Source organism: Natator depressus, chromosome 1, assembly GCF_965152275.1.
Source record: "Natator depressus isolate rNatDep1 chromosome 1, rNatDep2.hap1, whole genome shotgun sequence".
NCBI classification, from domain to species: domain Eukaryota; kingdom Metazoa; phylum Chordata; order Testudines; family Cheloniidae; genus Natator; species Natator depressus.
Genome location: NC_134234.1, coordinates 305,269,301 through 305,288,980, shown reverse-complemented (window position 1 = coordinate 305,288,980; position 19,680 = coordinate 305,269,301). Strand labels below are relative to the sequence as shown.

The 19,680-nt window shown below is 39.5% G+C and overlaps 1 protein-coding gene across 7 annotated transcripts in view; it reads right to left on the bottom strand.

Moving 5' to 3' along the window:
• Positions 1 to 19,680, bottom strand: part of PTPRZ1 (protein tyrosine phosphatase receptor type Z1) — a 195,522-nt gene that overhangs the window by 23,162 nt on the left and 152,680 nt on the right. For all 7 annotated transcript variants that reach the window (XM_074942315.1, XM_074942317.1, XM_074942316.1 and 4 more), the window contains exons 13-15: positions 17,400 to 17,544; positions 5,962 to 6,053; positions 1,977 to 2,062 (exon numbers count right to left, since the gene is read on the bottom strand). In XM_074942315.1, the coding sequence (XP_074798416.1) occupies positions 1,977 to 2,062; positions 5,962 to 6,053; positions 17,400 to 17,544 (323 nt within the window). The remainder of the gene's footprint in view (positions 1 to 1,976; positions 2,063 to 5,961; positions 6,054 to 17,399; positions 17,545 to 19,680) is intronic.

The following is a 19,680-nucleotide window of genomic DNA, read 5'->3' as shown; positions in this document are numbered from 1 at the left end:
CACAGCACACAACAAATGGATAGAAGTGCTTATACATATTACAATGGAAAACAATTATGGTCATGCAATATATGTGTTTATAATATAGCAACAACGTTGAATATTTCTGACATAATGCATGCAAGTAAAAGAAATGAGAAATTCTGAACTTGAAATAACTTTCATAACAAAGACTGACATCTGTATGTATCTCAGTGACTTGGCCTCAGTCAGACTCTGGACTTGCAAATACTTATGCATGAGTAGTCTCATTGACAGGGCAGAGGCCTTTAGTTATTGGTCCAGGAACTGGGTTAAGTTTTACAGGCCTGCTCTTACTCTCATTGAAGTTAACTGCAAAACCTCAACTGACTTCCAAGGGAGCAGGATTGTGCATCTTTACATCTTCATGTGACTATACTCTACCAGTTTCGGGCTCTAAACTACAACCCTTATTCATACAAGTAGTCCCATTGGGCCTAATGCATGTGTAAGCGTGACTTAAATGAGTAAGGGTAACATGAGCAGGCCCTTAAAAATCCATAATAGTATTCTCAGCATTTAATTCAAGTTTTTATTTTATGGAATGCTTCAACTAAATAGTAAACTCAATCTTCTATAAGGGGCACCTTATTAGACAGAAAATAAATTCCATTCATTTAAAAATAGTACAATCATGGTTCCTGTAATGTTCTGGGACTCATTTTAAGGCCAAAACATCTTCCTTTTAGGCTTTCTAAAAGTTAAAAATAAGAGATGTGGTTACTAGTCATGGTTAAAGCCTAATGACCTGGTAAATTAGGTTTTAAATAGGATTTGCTTTATAGTAATAGGAATTAAAAACTGAAAAAGCTAACTTTTGTCAGCTCTGCAAAGATAATAACTTCAGTTTAGAGTCTTGCATATCTTGTTAGTTCTCCAGGAGCAGAGAGAAAGTCAGCGCACATATTCTGGGGCGTTTTATAAACCTGGAAGAACAGATAGGTAGATTGGGGTTCTCACTCCTATCTACAACTGTGCTGTAAGTAAAAATGCTGTTTTTCAACCATACAGTCTGAACAAAATGCCCTATATTGTGGTCTCTGGACAACAGTGGGAAATAGAGATGGGGGATGGTCAAGGGTCTTGTTTGTACAAGGTCTTCCTATTTGTGGTGAGACACAAACCAGACCCTTGACCAAAAAATTGAATTCTGCCAAGCCTACCTATAGGCCATATGTGTTGAGTGTTGTCTTGTGGCCTATACAGGAAATGTTTATGGGGTAAATTAGGTGACCGTAGGAGAGTTTTCTCCTATACATTGTGAGTGGGCAGAGAAAACACAATAAAGCAGAGGGTGTTTAAGAATGAATGTCCATATTTTCAAACATTTTTGATGCAATTATAACATAATAATATTTATAATAAATACAGATGATCTATTTACAATCTTAACTATGCCTCCACAAAACTTTTTGTTTGGGAATACATATAAGATTTTTAACAATAGATCTTTGATGATAGAAGTGAGATTGACTATTTCAATTTTACAGTTTTTTAGTTAGATATAGGAAATATGACTTATCAAAAGCTTGTTCATGAAATACATATGAGTATTTTATCATGCATTGAAATTCATTAGTTATATAGGGTAAAATTAATGAATTATGTGATGAAGTTAATATTTTCAATTTTGTGAAACACATAATGAATTATATGTGCTATGGGATTAATCTGAAAGTTCTCACTATCCTATACCAAGACTGTGCATCAGTACACTTGCTAATTCTAAGTTTAAGTAGATATATCTATTAATTTGTCAACACTTACATATGTTCTTAGCTTTATACACATAGGTTCATAGGTTCAAGGTACTCATGTCCATAAGTATTTACAGAATTGGTCCCAGAATCTGGATCCCATCTGACATTAAAGAATCCCTAATTCTTTATTTTCAAATTAATTTTAATCTGACATTATTTGTAGCCTTTCTTTAAAAAGAAGACATAGAGCCATACCTCAAATTCTTCAGTAAAACCATTACTTGCATGTAAGTCTGCAACATGTTTTGGAAAATGCTTTATTGGAATTGCTCCAACATCATCTTACGGGTGGGAAAAGACAAAAAAAAAAACATTTGTGAAGGATAAGAAGCCAGAGTGATATATAACAAGCTTTATAGTTACGCAAACTATACAAAATCCCAAAATAAAACATGCAGCATGTGTAGGAGCTTTTGGTACTTGTCTTCTTCTTAAAATCACAACCCATCTCTAACACTATTTAAGTGATGCATAATAATGGTGCTGTCTACAAGTTTTGCAAAGACCCTGTGAAATAAGGCATACAAGTTCCCCATCCAGCTCTTTTTCCACCTTTGAAGATTCTCTCTTTTTCTCATGTCTGCATGCCCACGATACCTCCACAAACAAGGGGCTGATCCTGCAAAATGCTGAGCCTGTAAATTGAAGAGTGCTCTCAGCACTCACTGAAGTGAAAGAGAGTCGAGAGTTTCAGCTATTTGCTGAAGCAGGTTCAAAGTGAGGCAGTCGGAGTAGAGTTCTTTAGTAATGTTGACAGAGAGCAGAGAAGGAATTACTGGGTTCTGGAGTCAGAATGCTCTGTGTTGAGTGGTATTAAACTGGGTGTATGGGGCCAGCTGTATGGGCCCCGGACTAGGAAATTAAGCCAGCATCATGCCAACAAGACTGTGTTAATTACGGCATGTGTATCAGCTTGAGTGTCAAAAGTAACTTTTACTCTCTCTCTTTCACTCACAATGAATCATTTGTGCAAGCAAATTTTCTTTATTTGTTGTACACCTATAAGTTTCTGTGGTTGTAATTATTGGCAATAATTTTGTGTCTCATCCTGAGAAGTGTTGAACATCTCTAATCTCTCAGGATCAGGGACTGATTGAGAAAAAAAGCCTTGGTTAAGAATTGCACTGAGGTAACTCTTATTACCATTAATGGGAATTACACACACCAGGAAAACTTTCTGGATACCACAAATAAAATATTTACACTGTTGTGAGTTGCTTTACACATAAATATGACAAATTGATATTGATGGGTTTTTCAGTTTGCATTTAACATGCTGTAATCAGAATTCTCAGGCTGATATTTTTATTTGAGAAACTCTCTTTCATACTTTATGTAAATACAGAAAAACAGTTATGTGCAAAATATTAATTAAGGATCATGTAACAAACCTTCAAGGATTTTTAATCTGCAGGTCCCCAAAGAAATATGCTTTGTAAATAACATCATCTGTTCTGTTAATTAATTGTTAAAGGGCCACATTATTTTAACTAGTTTTGGCTCTAAAGTGGAGAGATCTTTTTTTTTCCCCATGGAAAGCCTTCCATAGATTAAACATACGACTGTTTCACAATAGCAATTTCATAACTGTATGATATGACAAGGAAACATCAATTACATTGCATAAGGAACAGCTATTTACATCAACAGATGTTCATCATTTAGGACACCCAATATTTTTAGGCTTCAGTTACCAGGGATTTGTTGATTTGTATTGAGATCCATCTGCTCTTTCCCTTACATGAATGGACATGAATACTAAAACCGAATTAGGCAGGCAAGCGTAAGAAAAACACAAATGTGTAATACCACCTTCACACCTAGGAGAAGGGTTCTGGCATGAAGTATGTTTTCCAATGAGCTCAGAACACAGAAACAAGCACCAATATACACACACACACACACACACACATACACACACACACTATTGTTAAAGCTTCCTTCAGATAAGGTTTGACCATGCATTAACTGAATTCAGTAGCAAAACTCCCATTGACTACAATGAGCATAAGATCAAACCTTAAAAGTGTTCTAAAAATATTGCCCATTTATGACCATGACCACAGAGACCCTGAGGAGGGAAGACGGGTATTTTTAAAGTGGTAACAAGACTGGCAAATGCCAACCAGGCCTCCTATCTACTGTGTGTAAACAAATATTTGCAGCATTCCTGGAGCGTGGAAACCTCTTGATCTTAAAACAAAGCAGGCTCAGAAACAAACAACTCAATCCCTATTGCTCCTGTGGCATCTTGCCCTCAGGGCTGCTTTAGCTATAGATGCGCAATAGCTGGGGAGGGAAGGGCAACGCTGGGGCCATGGACAGTAAAGGAGAAAGGAGGTTGCTTGCACTTGTTTTTTATGGGCAGTGCTGAGCTGGCCCCCAGCTAGTTCTGGCTAGAGGAGTAGGTCTTATCATTATTTGGCAGGTGCCATCGGCACAGTCCAAATGGTTGGACAAGTCCCCAAGTCCCACCCCAACAATCCAGAGTGGCCTGATTCATGCTACAGATCTCTAGGGCACGTTCTGTACATCTCTGGCATGTGGATCTCCCATGGATGCTAATGAGAATGCACAGAAGTAATAAAGAGTATGTAATAGAAATGGATGGTGTTTGCATTCAGTTATAATAAAAATAATACTTAGCAGTTGCATAGTGCTTTCCTGCTCAAACCACTTTACCTACATTAAACTCATATGAGCCTTTCACATACTGTGTATTGAGTAGCCTTACATAATATGTCAATAGTTTTAAAAATACAATGATTTTAGAAAACATGTGCATTAGGAAATCTAAAACTTGCTCACTTAAAATCTATCACACAACAAGGTAAGTCAGAATTATTTCTACAATCTTTAGAAGTTTTCCACAAAAAGTTCTGTCTATTTTTGTCACTTTAAAAGGTTCTTTTCACCTGTTTTAAATTAACATTCATTACTATTTTTAGTAAATAAAATCCCCAATACCAAAACACATACATGAATTACACAAAAACAACTGCAGATGCAATTCTCCCCATGACAGTGGAACGTTATATTTCCTGTAAAAACAAATGGCACAATGACACTGCAGTACAGTTATTGACTTGGAACCGAAACAGCCTTTCATGAACTACTCTAACAAGGCATGACAATGGCTAACCCAAAGTAAATAAACAAAACAAACAAAAATGGAACTTCCGCATGACATTCAGTCTAAAATCACTCTAGAGAATTGTTTGAATTTCTGGAGATATACCTATTAGTTTTGTGATTAACTATTTAAAATATGATGTTCCTCATGTTCACAGCTGTCACTTGGCTTAGAGGGAACACTTTAAAAATGTCTACTTTTCAGTTACAAATAGTAATCAAATGCTTGAGATTTAATAAATAATATGTATTTATTCGTTACCTATATGTGGCAGATTTTGTGCCCTTTACTCACTGTGAGTAGTGTCTTACTCCCCAGTAATGACATTGTTTTCAGTGGCACTACTTATGTAGTGAGGTACAGAATATGGGTCACAGATTTTTGTAGAAAGTTTTATTCAGCACATCTCCCAAGCAGCCTCTATCAGAGGGGGTCTTAAAGAGCCCTGGCTGTAAGTTAAAGGTACTTTATTCCTGCAGAACATTCAGGTGAGCCTAGTGACAGTGGCATTGTCTGACTCCCCGGAGGGTCTCTCCCCGGCTCAGGTACAGCTGTCTCCATGAATACAAAGGGGTGCAAAAAAATCTCAAACTCTAACATTTCCAAGCGGTGAATCGAACCATGTTTATAGCTATTGGACTGTGCATGAGGAATGGTTATTGACCCAAAAGCCATTTGCCAGATCATCCTGTTTAATGACAGTACACTTTAATAAAAAGAACAGGAGTACTTGTGGCACCTTAGAGACTAACAAATTTATTAGAGCATAAGCTTTCGTGAAGTGAGCTACAGCTCACTTCATCGGATGCATAGAATGGAATGTATAATAAGAAGATATATATATATTCATACAGATAAGTTGGAAGTTGCCATACAAACTGTGAGAGGCTAATTAGTTTTATCAGCAGGAGAAAAAAATTTTTGTAGTGATAATCAAGATGGCCAATTTAGACAGTTTAAAGTATTAAATATTAAAGTACACTTTAATATTCACCACATTTTTTCAATGACAAACGATAATTCATAAAATATTTCAAAACAAATTACCTAAAACTGGGAAGACTGGTGCTGAGGGAGTGGAAATCACTCTAGGTGATGTGTTATCTTCTAAATAAAAGTGAGCAGTCTGGAAGCATTTCCTAAAGAAAAAAATCATATGTAAATATAGCAAATATAACATGTTTTCTGAGATGTCTTCTTGGAATATTGGCAATATGATAAAAAAAAATTAAACATCTGAGAACCTCTTGTAAGGAATATTGAAATGCATCTGTTAAAATATAAATATTCACTGTAAGCACCACTATATTGCACTAATAACATTATGCCTACAATTTACAACACCACATACCTGCACATTAGCCCAGAAGAGCAAATAGTTTATGCTACTTTTACCTGTACCAGAGGCAGAAGATCGAGCAGACATCAGCCATAGTGAGAGCCAACAGAGTGTGAATCTGCACCTGGAACCACTGTAGATGCCGTACAGTAACTTTCAAGTGTAATGAAATTCCATTGCCCTATTCACTCATCCAGATCCACATGATTCTACTCCTTTCGTATTCTAGGTACTGTACTACTCCAAAGCTGGAATCGTGTGAAACCACTTTCACTGAGAGACCTTTCCTACCACAGGTACTGAATTCAATAAAAGGTAATATGCTGTGTAGAAAACAAAACAGAGGCTCACGGTTCTGTTATAACTCGGGGAGGGGGGGAGTTGCTTCTTAATGTAGCCATCACACTGAGCACATCTTAACCAAGGAAGTCATCATGATGCAGATAGCTGAAAGCAGGGGAGTTTATGATTCCAACAGATGCTAGCCGTGTTGCAGAGGGGTTTAAGGATGAATACTAATAGAATCAACCTTAACTATGGCCCACAATGTTACTTGTGTCTATTTCCATACCCCAGCTGTGAAGAGAATATGGGTAGCATCTGCTAAGAGTATAAAACAAGCTATTCAAAAGAGTAAATAACCAACTGCTGCTTTAAGCACTGCACACCCTCCTTAATTAAAAAACTCACCAGATAATTAAACTTGCTAATAACATTCTTTGCTGTGGGTCATTTAATCTATTTGAAACATTACTCACAAGTGGTTAACTTTAAAAAGAGATACCTGTTTCAGGGAAAATATTAATCTCATTTTATGTTTATAAATTTCCATTTGCTGAAAGCGATTGGCTAAAATGGTTTTAGAGTCTTTTGCCATTTTGTGAGGTTATTGTTATTCTAAATTCTACTTCCATATAATAGTTTCTCCAAATTAATAGCATTGCACAGAGGAAATATACCTTATAATTAATCTGTGTGATGGTATAATGAAAAACAGTTATATCCAGCTTTTGTATGTTAAAACAGGAGCTCCACTTGCCAGAACTCAGTCCCTCTTACTATCACCCAATTTTATGAGACCTATTAAGAAAAAAATTTTAGGAGAGAAAATTCTGGGTAGATTTGAAGGTGAATCAGTGGATAATGAACTGGGGTAAGGACAGTAGATTCTGCTGTGGGTTAGGAGACCTCTGCCAGGAAAAAATGCTACTTCTTCTCCATCTTCTACCTCCGTCATCTCTCCCCTCTCTAGGCCATTCATGACACTGCAGTTAGCTATCTACTTTTCCTGCCGCTCTGATAAGATAGCCCTCCCTTTTGCTTCAGTTCCCAAATTCCTCCATTATTTTCCTATTCCTTTCCTCAGTAATTTCAATCTCCTTGATTTTAGCTTCATGGCTGTCCATACGGTGGTCCCTGCTTACATGTGGCTTTCATTTCACCCCATCCCCAGCCTTGTGAATGTATTTACACTGATTTCATGAAGATGCACCCATTGCTCCCCCGCTCTACACTTTGCCCATCTCTCAAACTTTATTCTGTGCTCTTTATTTCCCATGCTGCTCCCTATTCCTGCTCCATTCTGAAAACGGCCTATGTGCAGAGCTGAGGACTCCCCTGGTGAACAAAGCTCTGCAGAACCTTACCTATGATGACAAGCTAAAGAACATAAGACTATTCAGTATAGAGAAGAAGAGGCTGTGGAGATGTTAGCATTCTCTAGAAAAACATAAATGTAGACCACAGACACTTGGGTGAGAACTGTTTCAACTAAGCATTTGGGAAATATGTAGACACTCCTGGAATGATTTTTTTTTTTATTCCTTCAAACCGTAATCAGTGTCTGAATTTTTTTGTCCCTATAGCTCCTGACAGATTCCCCTCTAGGATTCTAGGGGGGTAAAAGGATAGTTACATGAACAACAAAATCATAGAGTATTAAAGGAGGTTGAGGATACAGAAGGGAGATTCACGTGACAGCCAAACTTGGGGCCAAGAAGGAATTTTCCCTCAAGGAATATCTGCAAGAGCCTTGGAGGATTTTTGGCCATCCACAGGAGTCTTGAGCAGGGATTATCCATTATGTACTTACTTTATTTTGATTTAGACAAATAAAAAGCGCCCGTACACAGGCTCTGAGCACCCTGCCACTGACTTAAACTACAACATGAAATATAAATCTCAGTCCCCCTTCTACTAAGAAGCAGCTCTTAATCAAATACTAGCACCCCCGCGATAGCCGATAACTCAATCCACTATCTTTCTTCAGAGGCTGGGTAAAAAATGTGGGTGCTGCAGTGTGACCTGACAGTCAACTTAATGGAAGAAGATCTTAGCTATTTTGAATCAGAATCAAGAGGGCATCCCAGAGCCTGCTGGAGAACACCCTGGCAGCCACCTCTGCTTTAACATACTGTACTGAGAGAGATCTAGCACCAGTGCCCTCATTGACTGCAACTCCATCTGTTTATCACAGTGAGATAGATGGTGTGTCAGGTAGGCTGCTCCCAGGCCCAAGTGTTGGTGCTCAGCATCTGCTGCAAATCAGGCTCATTTAAGATGTCTCAAGGAGGGCACCCCAAAAATAAGGCACCAAAAATCACTAGTTATTTTTAAACATCCTGGCCTGATACTCAGGCCGTTGTGCATTTTAACAGGGTGTGCTTATTTAAAATACATGAATAAATAAAAATAACAAAAGGAAAATCTAAAAAGCTTGACGCCATTGTTTCTAAAGATCTTGTTCCATTAAGTGTATACAGTCACATTACAGTGTTTTGTCACATTTCTGCATGAAAAAGTTTAAATTGGAAAAGATTTGTGTAATGATTTTCACATCTAAAACATGCTTTAAAGCATTCTAGTAACATACTGTGTGTTAATTATCCCTTGTAGCCTCAAGTAAATTATACCCTAAAACATCTGGGAGAAAAAATTCAAAGCATACTACTTAATCTAGAACAAGATTCAGACTAAGTATTCCATCTGCTCTGCATCAGCAGTGAAAGCCTTCATGACTAAGCTAAGTGTTGATAGCCATGTCACTTCCTGATTACCACTCATCTTTAATGAAAAAAGTGATGACTGTTTTAAACTTGCAGGCAAAAGTCCCATCAATCAATGTTAACCTCATTATTTAATTTACACCTTTTTACCTCAGTATTTTGATCCCATACCTAAAACTGTGTAATTCATAATTCAGACATTGCACTTCTTAGCACATTCAGTTAAAACCCAAGACAGTATTAAAGATGTTGTAATAATTAAAGAGGCTATAGCAGGAGCGTAAGACAAGCAGCAGCACATTAAACTGCCCTGAAGAAACTAGAGCTGAGTGAATAGTTTAAAAAGAACAGTTTAGGGCAAGACTGTGACTTGGACTCTTTATCAGGGGCTTACGGGGGAGTAACAACCCCTCCACCCACCCTTTCACCCCTCTGTAGGTGTGCATAGACCTTGGATCTGGGCATGCAGGAATAAGTAGGTGCTGTGTGCCTATTATTCCTTCCCTTCCGCTGAAGGCAGGGAGCAGACAGAGCCTTGGCTCTAACCTCCAACAGCTGGTCAAGTGCAGCTCAGCTGGCAAGGATGGTGGTGTAATTTGCTGCTGGTATAGGATAGGGAAACTTTCATTTTTCAGAACTGGGATTTTTTTTCACCCAGTGACCCTAAAATACAAATTCCATTCACCAAAGTAGAACGCCATCAATAATGAAATCTGGGCCCAGAGCACCAGACATGAACTCAACAGAACCAGCAGATTCAAGCATTCCCAGTGAAGCTCTGAATCTTCTATCTGTTTTCTTGGTTTCATGTATTCTATTTTTGGATGAAAAATCCTCCCAAAGGCTGTACAAAACAATGTATCCAAAGGGATAAGGCTGTGAAATAAATAAAAGGATCTCTTTGCCTACTTCACTGTAAACCTAGACTGTCGAAGAGAAAAGACAATGATATTGACTGGAAACTCATTGCCTGAGTTACAAGAGGCCTTGAACGACCAAACTAGAGGGGGCAAAATTATACATTTTCATTATACATTTCATATATGGAATCTGAATAAAAAAATCTTAGAAAACATCAGAATTAAAAGTTGCCATTTCTGCCAGTCAAGACAACTTTTCATCATGAAAAGAGTGAACCTCTGTCTCATGAAATAGCCAAGAGTTGTTGTGAATTTCTCCAGGTAGAAGTTCAAGAATTCTTTACTAAGAACAGAGTTAAACTGCTAAGTTAGTTTTCTGCTGGCCACAACTGCTGTTTGTTTTTACAAACAATTTGAGGGGAGAGCAAAATAATTTCTGCATTTTTACATGAATCTGATAAACAGGTATTTGTCAGCTTTGCCAGGGATGATTCTTTTTGACTCATCTTCAAACCAAAGACCTCCACTGAGTAGCTGGACTATCATTTTTTGTGAACACTGTTGTAAATAAGCATACAGAGATAAGTTTCTTGCAAGTTTAAGTATTTGATGAGCAATTTGGCCCACAAAAAATAAAAAAGGCTCATATTGGGTATCAACTATCAGCTTAAAACCAACTAAAGCTGAGCACGAGAATTGCTCTGTTAGGGATTCAGTTGTATTATTCTGTTCTTCCTATAGAACATTTTGCAAGTACAAAGAAAATAAAATTGTCCTATAAAGTTAATGTCCTAATTTTCCATTGACTTTAAAAAGAGCTGTGGGTGCTCAGCACCTTTGAAAATCAGGCCACAAAGTCCAAATTACAGTACATGATATTTAGATTTCATTCCTTTTAAAAACATAGAAAATACGTTACTGGCTTCAGCATAAGGTCAACAAAATTTTCTCTTGAAGATTAACAAAAAAGAGCTCCATATTTTATTTTGTAATACATGGGAAATACACAAAGGATTAAATTAAACATCTAGAAGATATTACTGCTAACAGGATCTTTGCTATATTTTGAAAGACTGGGTTTCAAAATTGTGCATTCTCTGAGAAAGAATACCAAATGAACACAATGTCATTTGACAAGAACAAGCTCATAACATGTGTAGGATTACTAAAACTACACCATGCAATCCGGTCTTAAAGTGTATGGCATTGTTTTCTTTTGTAAACAGGAAAGATTTCGAATACCATTTAGCTTTAAAAATAAAGCCTTTTGAAGATGAATATGAACATTCATGTTGGACAATGTGAAACTAAGAGAAGCCTGTCAGTAAAATGAAGGAGAGTTAACCATAAATCCCCATGGTAGAATTCATAATCAACTGACTAGAAGTAATCTAGGAAATGAGTTGTGCAATTCTTCTGGACATTAACTGATTCCTTTCCAAGACTCACTCTGAAGATGAAATATTTTAAAAACATCATTTTTCATACACCAGCTCTAATACTGTCAAAGGCTGGATGGCTAGTTACCATAGTAGCTTGGGAGACTTGGGTTCAATTCCCTGCTCCACCACATAGTTCCTGTGGGACCTCAAGCAAGTCACATAGTCCCTCAGTTCCCTATCTGTAAAATGGGAACAATAGCACTTCCCTACCTCACTGTGTCGTTGTGAGGCACAATCTATTAAAGACTGTGAGATGCTGAGATACTACAATGATAGAGGCCAGATACATATATGAGATAGATAGATAGATAATAGTAGTGTGTCATTATGCCTGAATTTATTCATTTTGTATTTGTTTTACACTTGTCATGCAGCTTCTTTGTTGAGTGATATTTTGACATGACAGTCTATTAGAATATAACACTATCACTTTATACCTTTATCAGGACATTTTAGAGATGGCTTAACTAGTGGTGTGCACATGAGTGAAACTAGATGTAACTCACATGCATAATAAGTGGAAGAGGGTGGCTATAGGAAAAGAACCAACAGGAGAATGTAGAGAGGTGTAAAATGTAGCAGGTCCCCTGTCTCCAGTCATGTGAGTTATCCCACCAAGTCTCCGTTATTCCAATCACGTCATAATTCCTTGACATCACCAGGACCTCCAGTTCTCCCTGCTTGTTTCCAAGGCTTTGTGCATTCGTATATAAGCACTTTAAAAAAGGGAAGAAGGAGGATCCTGGGAACTACAGGCCAGTCAGCCTCACCTCAGTCCCCGGAAAAATCATGGAGCAGGTCCTCAAGGAATCAATCCTGAAGCACTTACACGAGAGGAAAGTGATCAGGAACAGTCAGCATGGATTCACCAAGGGTAGGTCATGCCTGACTAATCTAATCGCCTTCTATGATGAGCTTACTGATTCTGTGGATGAAGGGAAAGCAGTGGATGTATTGTTTCTTGACTTTAGCAAAGCTTTTGACACGGTCTCCCACAGTATTCTTGTCAGCAAGTTAAAGAAGTATGGGCTGGATGAATGCACTATAAGGTGGGTAGAAAGTTGGCTAGATTGTCGGGCTCAGCGGGTAGTGATCAATGGCTCCATGTCTAGTTGGCAGCCGGTGTCAAGTGGAGTGCCCCAGGGGTCGGTCCTGGGGCCGGTTTTGTTCAATATCTTCATAAATGATCTGGAGGATGGTGTGGATTGCACCCTCAGCAAATTTGCGGATGATACTAAACTAGGAGGAGTGGTAGATATGCTGGAGGGCAGGGATAGGATACAGAGGGACCTAGACAAATTGGAGGATTGGGCCAAAAGAAATCTGATAAGGTTCAGTAAGGATAAGTGCAGGGTCCTGCACTTAGGACGGAAGAACCCAATGCACCGCTACAGACTAGGGACCGAATGGCTAGGCAGCAGTTCTGCGGAAAAGGACCTAGGGGTGACAGTGGACGAGAAGCTGGATATGAGTCAGCAGTGTGCCCTTGTTGCCAAGAAGGCCAATGGCATTTTGGGATGTATAAGTAGGGGAATAGAGAGCAGATCGAGGGACGTGATCGTTCCCCTCTGTTCGACATTGGTGAGGCCTCATCTGGAGTACTGTGTCCAGTTTTGGGCCCCACACTACAAGAAGGATGTGGATAAATTGGAGAGAGTCCAGCGAAGGGCAACAAAAATGATTAGGGGTCTGGAACACATGACTTATGAGGAGAGGCTGAGGGAACTGGGAATGTTTAGTCTACGGAAGAGAAGAATGAGGGGGGATTTGATAGCTGCTTTCAACTACCTGAGAGGTGGTTCCAGAGAGGATGGTTCTCAGTGGTAGAAGAGGACAGGACAAGGAGTAATGGTCTCAAGTTGCAGTGGGGGAGGTTTAGGTTGGATATTAGGAAAAACTTTTTCACTAGGAGGGTGGTGAAACACTGGAATGTGTTACCTAGGGAAGTGGTAGAATCTCCTTCCTTGGAAGTTTTTAAGGTCAGGCTTGACAAAGCCCTGGCTGGGATGATTTGATTGGGGATTGGTCCTGCTTTGAGCAGAGGGTTGGACTAGATGACCTCCTGAGGTCCCTTCCAACCTTGATATTCTATGATTCTATGTGCTTTACCTGACACCTTATATTCTCTGTTGGCTGTTGTTACAACTCCACCCTCCCATATCCTTGATATGTAACCTACAGCCATTTGCACACATTTGTGCAGATTTGGACCCACGTGTACCTTACATTTATTATTTACATCACTTCTGAATTTATCCCCAATTGTTTAAATTTCCATGGATTCACATTATTTAAAAGACAGTAACACAGATAATGTAAAAAGACTACTTGTGGCACCTTAGAGACTAACAAATTTATTTGAGCATAAGCTTTTGTGAGCTACAGCTCACTTCATCGGATGCATGCATGATAATATATCAGCCATGGAATGCCCTCCTTCTCCTTTGTACCGCTAACGTCTATCTTCACTCCACTTCAGTCCCTCCCTTTAGACTTCCTTTTCCCAGGTGCATATCAATGATCATACAAGATAAAGAAAAAGCTGATGCACCCTCCAAAAGACACAATGGGCAGATTCAATCCTGAGCTACACTGACAGAGAAAGTTCTTTGGTGGCAGAAAATCCATCTGACAGAGGGTGGGTTTAGAATGATGCGCAGTGCCTGTAGCTCCCCCTCTGCTAGAAAGCTCAGAATGGCTGGTACTGGCCAGGGAGGGCCAGCAGACACACTGGCAGGGCAACCATGAGGTCCTATTGGAATCAAGAATTATGCTCCGCCAGTCAAACCCTCGAGGGAAAGGTGGTGGTGCAAATACTGACTTCCTTCCCCTGGGGATGGATTCCCATCCCCAGACACAATGGCCCAGGCTGGCCAAACTGGCCCAATATCTCTATTTGCTCACATCTTTATCTTCTGTGTAAAGTTGGTAAAAAAAAAAAGCTCAAGTTTTTTTTTAAATTTCAACAAAAATTTTTAAGGATTTTTGTGTGTGTGCTGTTTTCTGACCAGCTTTGAGAATCGCTTGAATTTTTCAAAAAATTCAAACTTTTTTGGTGATTTTTTTCCAAAAAACTGTTTACATTTTTTACACAGCTCTACTCCTGTGTCATGTTATATGTTTGCTTGGATCTAGCAGAATAGGGCCTATGACAAAGTGGGAATTTTCTGTCATATTTTTATTAAATCTGTGTGTGCCTCAGTTTCCCCCTATACTTTGCATTGGTACCCAGTGAGAGGGAAAATGATTAAGTTTACTCTCAGGACAGGCAAAGAGACATAGGTCTGTGTGTCATCTCCCTGTCTAGGTGCAATGAATAGAGTCATTAAGGAACTGGTTGAAACTGACCCAGGCCAACAAGGCGTCTAGAGAGACAACAGACGCTCCAATGACTCATAGATTAAAGCTATCAGTAGCGAAGCTGGGCAGAGACCCCAGCTCAAGAACAAAGGACTGAGAGGTGTAAATTAGGGGAATAAGCGTGGGCTCTGAAAGAAGCTTGAGCTCTCTCACCTGCGAACTGACAAAGGAAGGATATCAGAGAGACACATAGAGTCTGAAAATAGAGTTCACTACAGGTTGGTGAATTGCTCTGGGCTGACCAGAATGGACTAGGCATTAACCTTTATTTCTCTATGCCAGTGGTCCCCAGACTTTTGAGGGTCACGCCCCCCCTCGTCCCTGTCCACACACCCCCACCTCCCTGGAACTGGGAGTGGGGCTGCGGCTCTGGAGGAGGGGCTGGGAGAGGACTGGACATACAGACAGTGGTAAGGGGGCTGAGGCTGGGGCTGCAGATGGGGGTGGGTCTGGAGCCGGGAGCAGGGCAGCCAGAAGCCAAAGCTGGGGGTGGGAGCAGAGCCGCAGGTGGGCTGCAGTGGGGGCTGGCAGCCTCACCTGTGGCCAAGTGCATCTCCTCTCTCAGCCTTAGCCCCAGGCCGGGAATGGAGCCACGGCCAGCAGCAGTGGCTGGCTGGTGCAGGGCCGGCAGCAGAGCTGCGCTGAGGCTAGGGACAGTGCCAGGAGCCAGGGACGCAGCTGGGGACAGGGCCGGAACAGAGCTGGGGACAGGGAGGGGCTGAGTCCCCGCCCCCATGGGGTCTGGCCTGGTCCCTGCCGTGTCCTCCCCCAACCCCGAAGGTTCCTTTGCACCCCACACTTTGGGGACTTCTGCTCTATGCTAACCTAAGGACTGTTAATGCTACTACACTCCAGATGACTAAGAAACCCTGCTCTTTTGAAAACATTGCTTGAGTGTCACTGGGTGAGGTGCATTAGTTCCTGAAGAGTGTACAAATCTCGAACCAGGGGTCTATCTCAGTTGGATTCGCTGAGCAGAGCTCATGGTGTGAAGCAGGAGTGCTGAAGCCCCAGAGGATTAGTCTTGGAAGGTGTTGAGGCTGCATGGCCTACCCTGAAGGAAGAGTGAGACTCCTTAGGTGTCTGGCACATTGAAAAGTTCCTCCAAGAGACTGTTCAAAAGCTGGGGGGCATAGCGTTAATCCTGTGAGTCCATGACAGGACCCTATTCATAACAGGGATGTTTTGGCACGATTACAATATAAATAATAACCTGAGATCAGACAGCTCAGAACCACAGTATAACAGGAGGCTTTGTGGGAGGAAATCTCTGCAAGGGAATTTCTCCCTAATTGTCCCAGGGAATAGGCCATGGAGCCTCTGGAACTAGAGGACTACCAGCATGCTGCATGGATCTTGGGGGATCCACGGGAGGGCAGGGCTATCCTCCTGAAGACCTCTGTCTCCTCACTCACTTTGGCCCACAGAAAACCTTGTGTACAATGGAGCCATGCTTCAAGGTGGTGGAGCTAAGCATAAGCAGACTAAGCAATTGCTTAGGGCCCTAAGCAGCTCAAGGGGCCCCTATTTACTATTACCCCCAAAATACCATTAATGTAATTTAACATGGACTTTTTAACAAGTGCATTAGTATGTGTTATGTTGGCTTTTATTTTCGTTTGTGAAAATGATGCAATTCATATTTTTAAGAGGTGCGGGGTAAGAGGAACTCCAAAACATTCCTGCTCAGGAACTCTAATGGGCTAGCACTGCCTCTGGCTATTAGGGAATCCCCTAGTTATGACTCTTGTTTTCTGTGGAATCCCCACTGGGCCAGAGGAGCACAAAGTGCAGACCCAGCATCTGCTAACCCTTCCACTTCATATGGGACAGTGGAACTCTGTGTGCTAGAGAAAGAGAAAAGGTTCCAGCCCTGGTCACCTGTTGGACTGTTGGCCTAATGTAGGATCTGTGCTTGCATGGAAGACCTTAGGTTAGGACCTGTAACTTCCTCTGCTTTGTATGCTTCCTTCCATGCTGATGGTGCTCCGTAAGTAATTTTAAAAAAGAGAAAAAAATAGCCATGTAAAAAAATAAATATATTACTATACACTTAGCTTCACTGCATTTTAATAGGAGTTAAGAGCTAATCCCGCAGTCCTTTACGAAGTTCCCACTGACATCAAGAACTCCAGGATCGGGTACTAAATTTATAAATTCCCTACAGATACATTTCTGGTACATGTGGAAAAGGAAGCTGTGATGTTTAATTTTGTTTTTCCTATATCATTTAATTCCTAAAGGTAAACAAACAATCACATCAATTATTTGTTTTTTAAAATCTCTTGATATGCAAGTGAACATTTTAATAGCTTACCAAAAATGGGTACTATTGCAATACAAATAAATAATAATAATAATATCTATTAGAAAGTCAGGATCCAGTTTGATCTCTTGCAAATCTTCAGTAATGCCAATTACATTTTTCTAATCAGGACAAAATCTACGCTTTGTAGAACTGCAAAAATAAATAACTTACCTCCAGTATATGAGAATACCCACAAGAATCACTAGACAGATAAAAGTCAGAGCTGATACGACCACAAGTGGTATAACTGTCTTCTTCTCTGATTCCAGACTCTCAGCTAGACCAATACGAGACTCATGGCTACTATTACTTGCCTCTGTAGTCAGAGAAAATTGAAATAATCCATATTTAAATGTCAACAAAAAGCACAGCATAACTGAACGTGTTTATAAGAGCCTTAGGTAATGTCACTTACCGTTCTAATTTTTACCGTGTAGCAGAAAACATACATATTTGCAAACCAGTTTAAAGAAAATAAGCAGACAGAAAGTATAGCAAAGTATCAGAGTTTATGCAACACAGCATCCCAGCAGGGTAGAACTTCTTTGTAAAAATGCAGATTGTTGTTAAAATATAATTTCAAGAAGAAAATGTTTCATTTTAAATTTCAATTAGCAGACACTCAGTGCTTCAAGGGATCTGAGTATATAATATTGAAGTGTTTAAAGATAGCTTTCATATTATATTTTTACTCATGTAATGCAAAACATTGTTCTTTTGATCAATAAATATAAATGGACAATGTTCTTAACATAGCAAATAGTTACATGACTGCTAAATTGCAACTGAAATTGCAATATTTTAATATTTTGTCAGTTCTGTAAATTTGGCCTAGCGGTTCATGAGAGAAATCCTGCTTCCACTGAAGTCAATTCAATTGAGCCAAATTTCACTCCTGACTTGGCTTTTTACAGAGAATCAAATTATTGTATATAAATAGATACATGTTATGGATCTCACAAGTTTCTATTAGCCTTGTATTACCAGATGCCTGAAATGCTCAGGCCCAGGAGTGCATTAAGATTTCAAAATATATTTTTAGTATTTTATTAAAATAAAAGAACATACTAAAGGGATTGGCCCTGCAACCCTTTCTCAGGTCAACCGTTAAACTTGAAGTCAATGGGATGTCTCACAATAGTTAGGATTGTGGGTTTTGTCCCAAATGACAGTTTTTCTAGAGAACGTCGTTCACCCATATCAATGTCTATGATCTTTACATTATTATCACTGCAAATGAAAAGGTATTTCACAGTTGTTGGAATTAAAGCCCCAATATTTCAAAGAGCAGTGCATGGGCAGACCCCTGTGCCCATGCTGAACCCCAAGTCAATGGGGGCAGGAATCTGCCTGTGTGGAGTCAATTGCAGGTTTTGGGCCTAAGGGAGTAATTCTACAGTTCTACTTGAACAAAACTGCCCTTAGATGGAGGGTTAATGGGATTTTTGTCTTAGTAAGGACGTCAGGAGCTACTTTCTGAAATGCACAATACTAGAGCTGCTTGGAAATTTGTCTATGAAACAGTTTTCCACTGAAAAATGGTGTTTCATCAAATCTGTAACTTTTTGCAAAACCCTTGATGATTTTGACAGAATTTTGTTTCAACTTGGGGGAAAATATGTCAACATCGTTGGAACAGAACGTTCTGATTTTTCATTTCAAAACATCTTTTTGTTTACATTATTTTATTTTATTTTAAAAATAGATTGAAAAAATTAAAAAGATCAAAATTGAAACATTTCAAAATTTCAATAGATTTAAAGGCCACAAAGAGCCATTGTGATCACCTACTCTGACTCTCTGTATAACACAGGCCATTGAACTTCCCCCAAATAATTCTTAGAGCGCAGTTTTTAGAAAAACATCCAATTTCAATTTAAAAATTGTCAGTCATGGAGAATCCACCACAATCCTTGGTAAATTGTTCCAAAGCTTAATTCTCTCAGCATTAAAAATTTACATCCTATTTTTAGTCTAAATTTGTCGAGCTTCGTCTTCCAGCCATTGGATTGTATTATAGAATCCTAGAATCATAGGACTAGAAAGGACCTCGAGAGGTCATCTAGTCCAGTTCCCTTTACTCATGGCAGGACTAAGTATTATCTAGACCATCCCTGACAGGTGTTTGTGTAACTTGCTCTTTAAAATCTCCAATGATGGAGATTCCACAACCTCCCTAGGCCATTTAATTCAGTGCTTAACCACCCTGACAGTTAGGAAGTTTTTCCTAATGTCCAACCTAAACTGCTCTTGCTGCAATTTCAGCCCATTGCTTCTTATCCTATCCTCAGAGGTTAATGAGAACAATTTACCTCCCTCCTCCTTGTAACAACCTTTCTGTACTTGGAAACTTTTATCATGTCCTTTCTCAATCTTTTCTTCTCCAGACTAAACAAACCCAATTTTTTCAATTTTCCTTCTTAGGTCATGTTTTCTAGAACTTTAATTATTT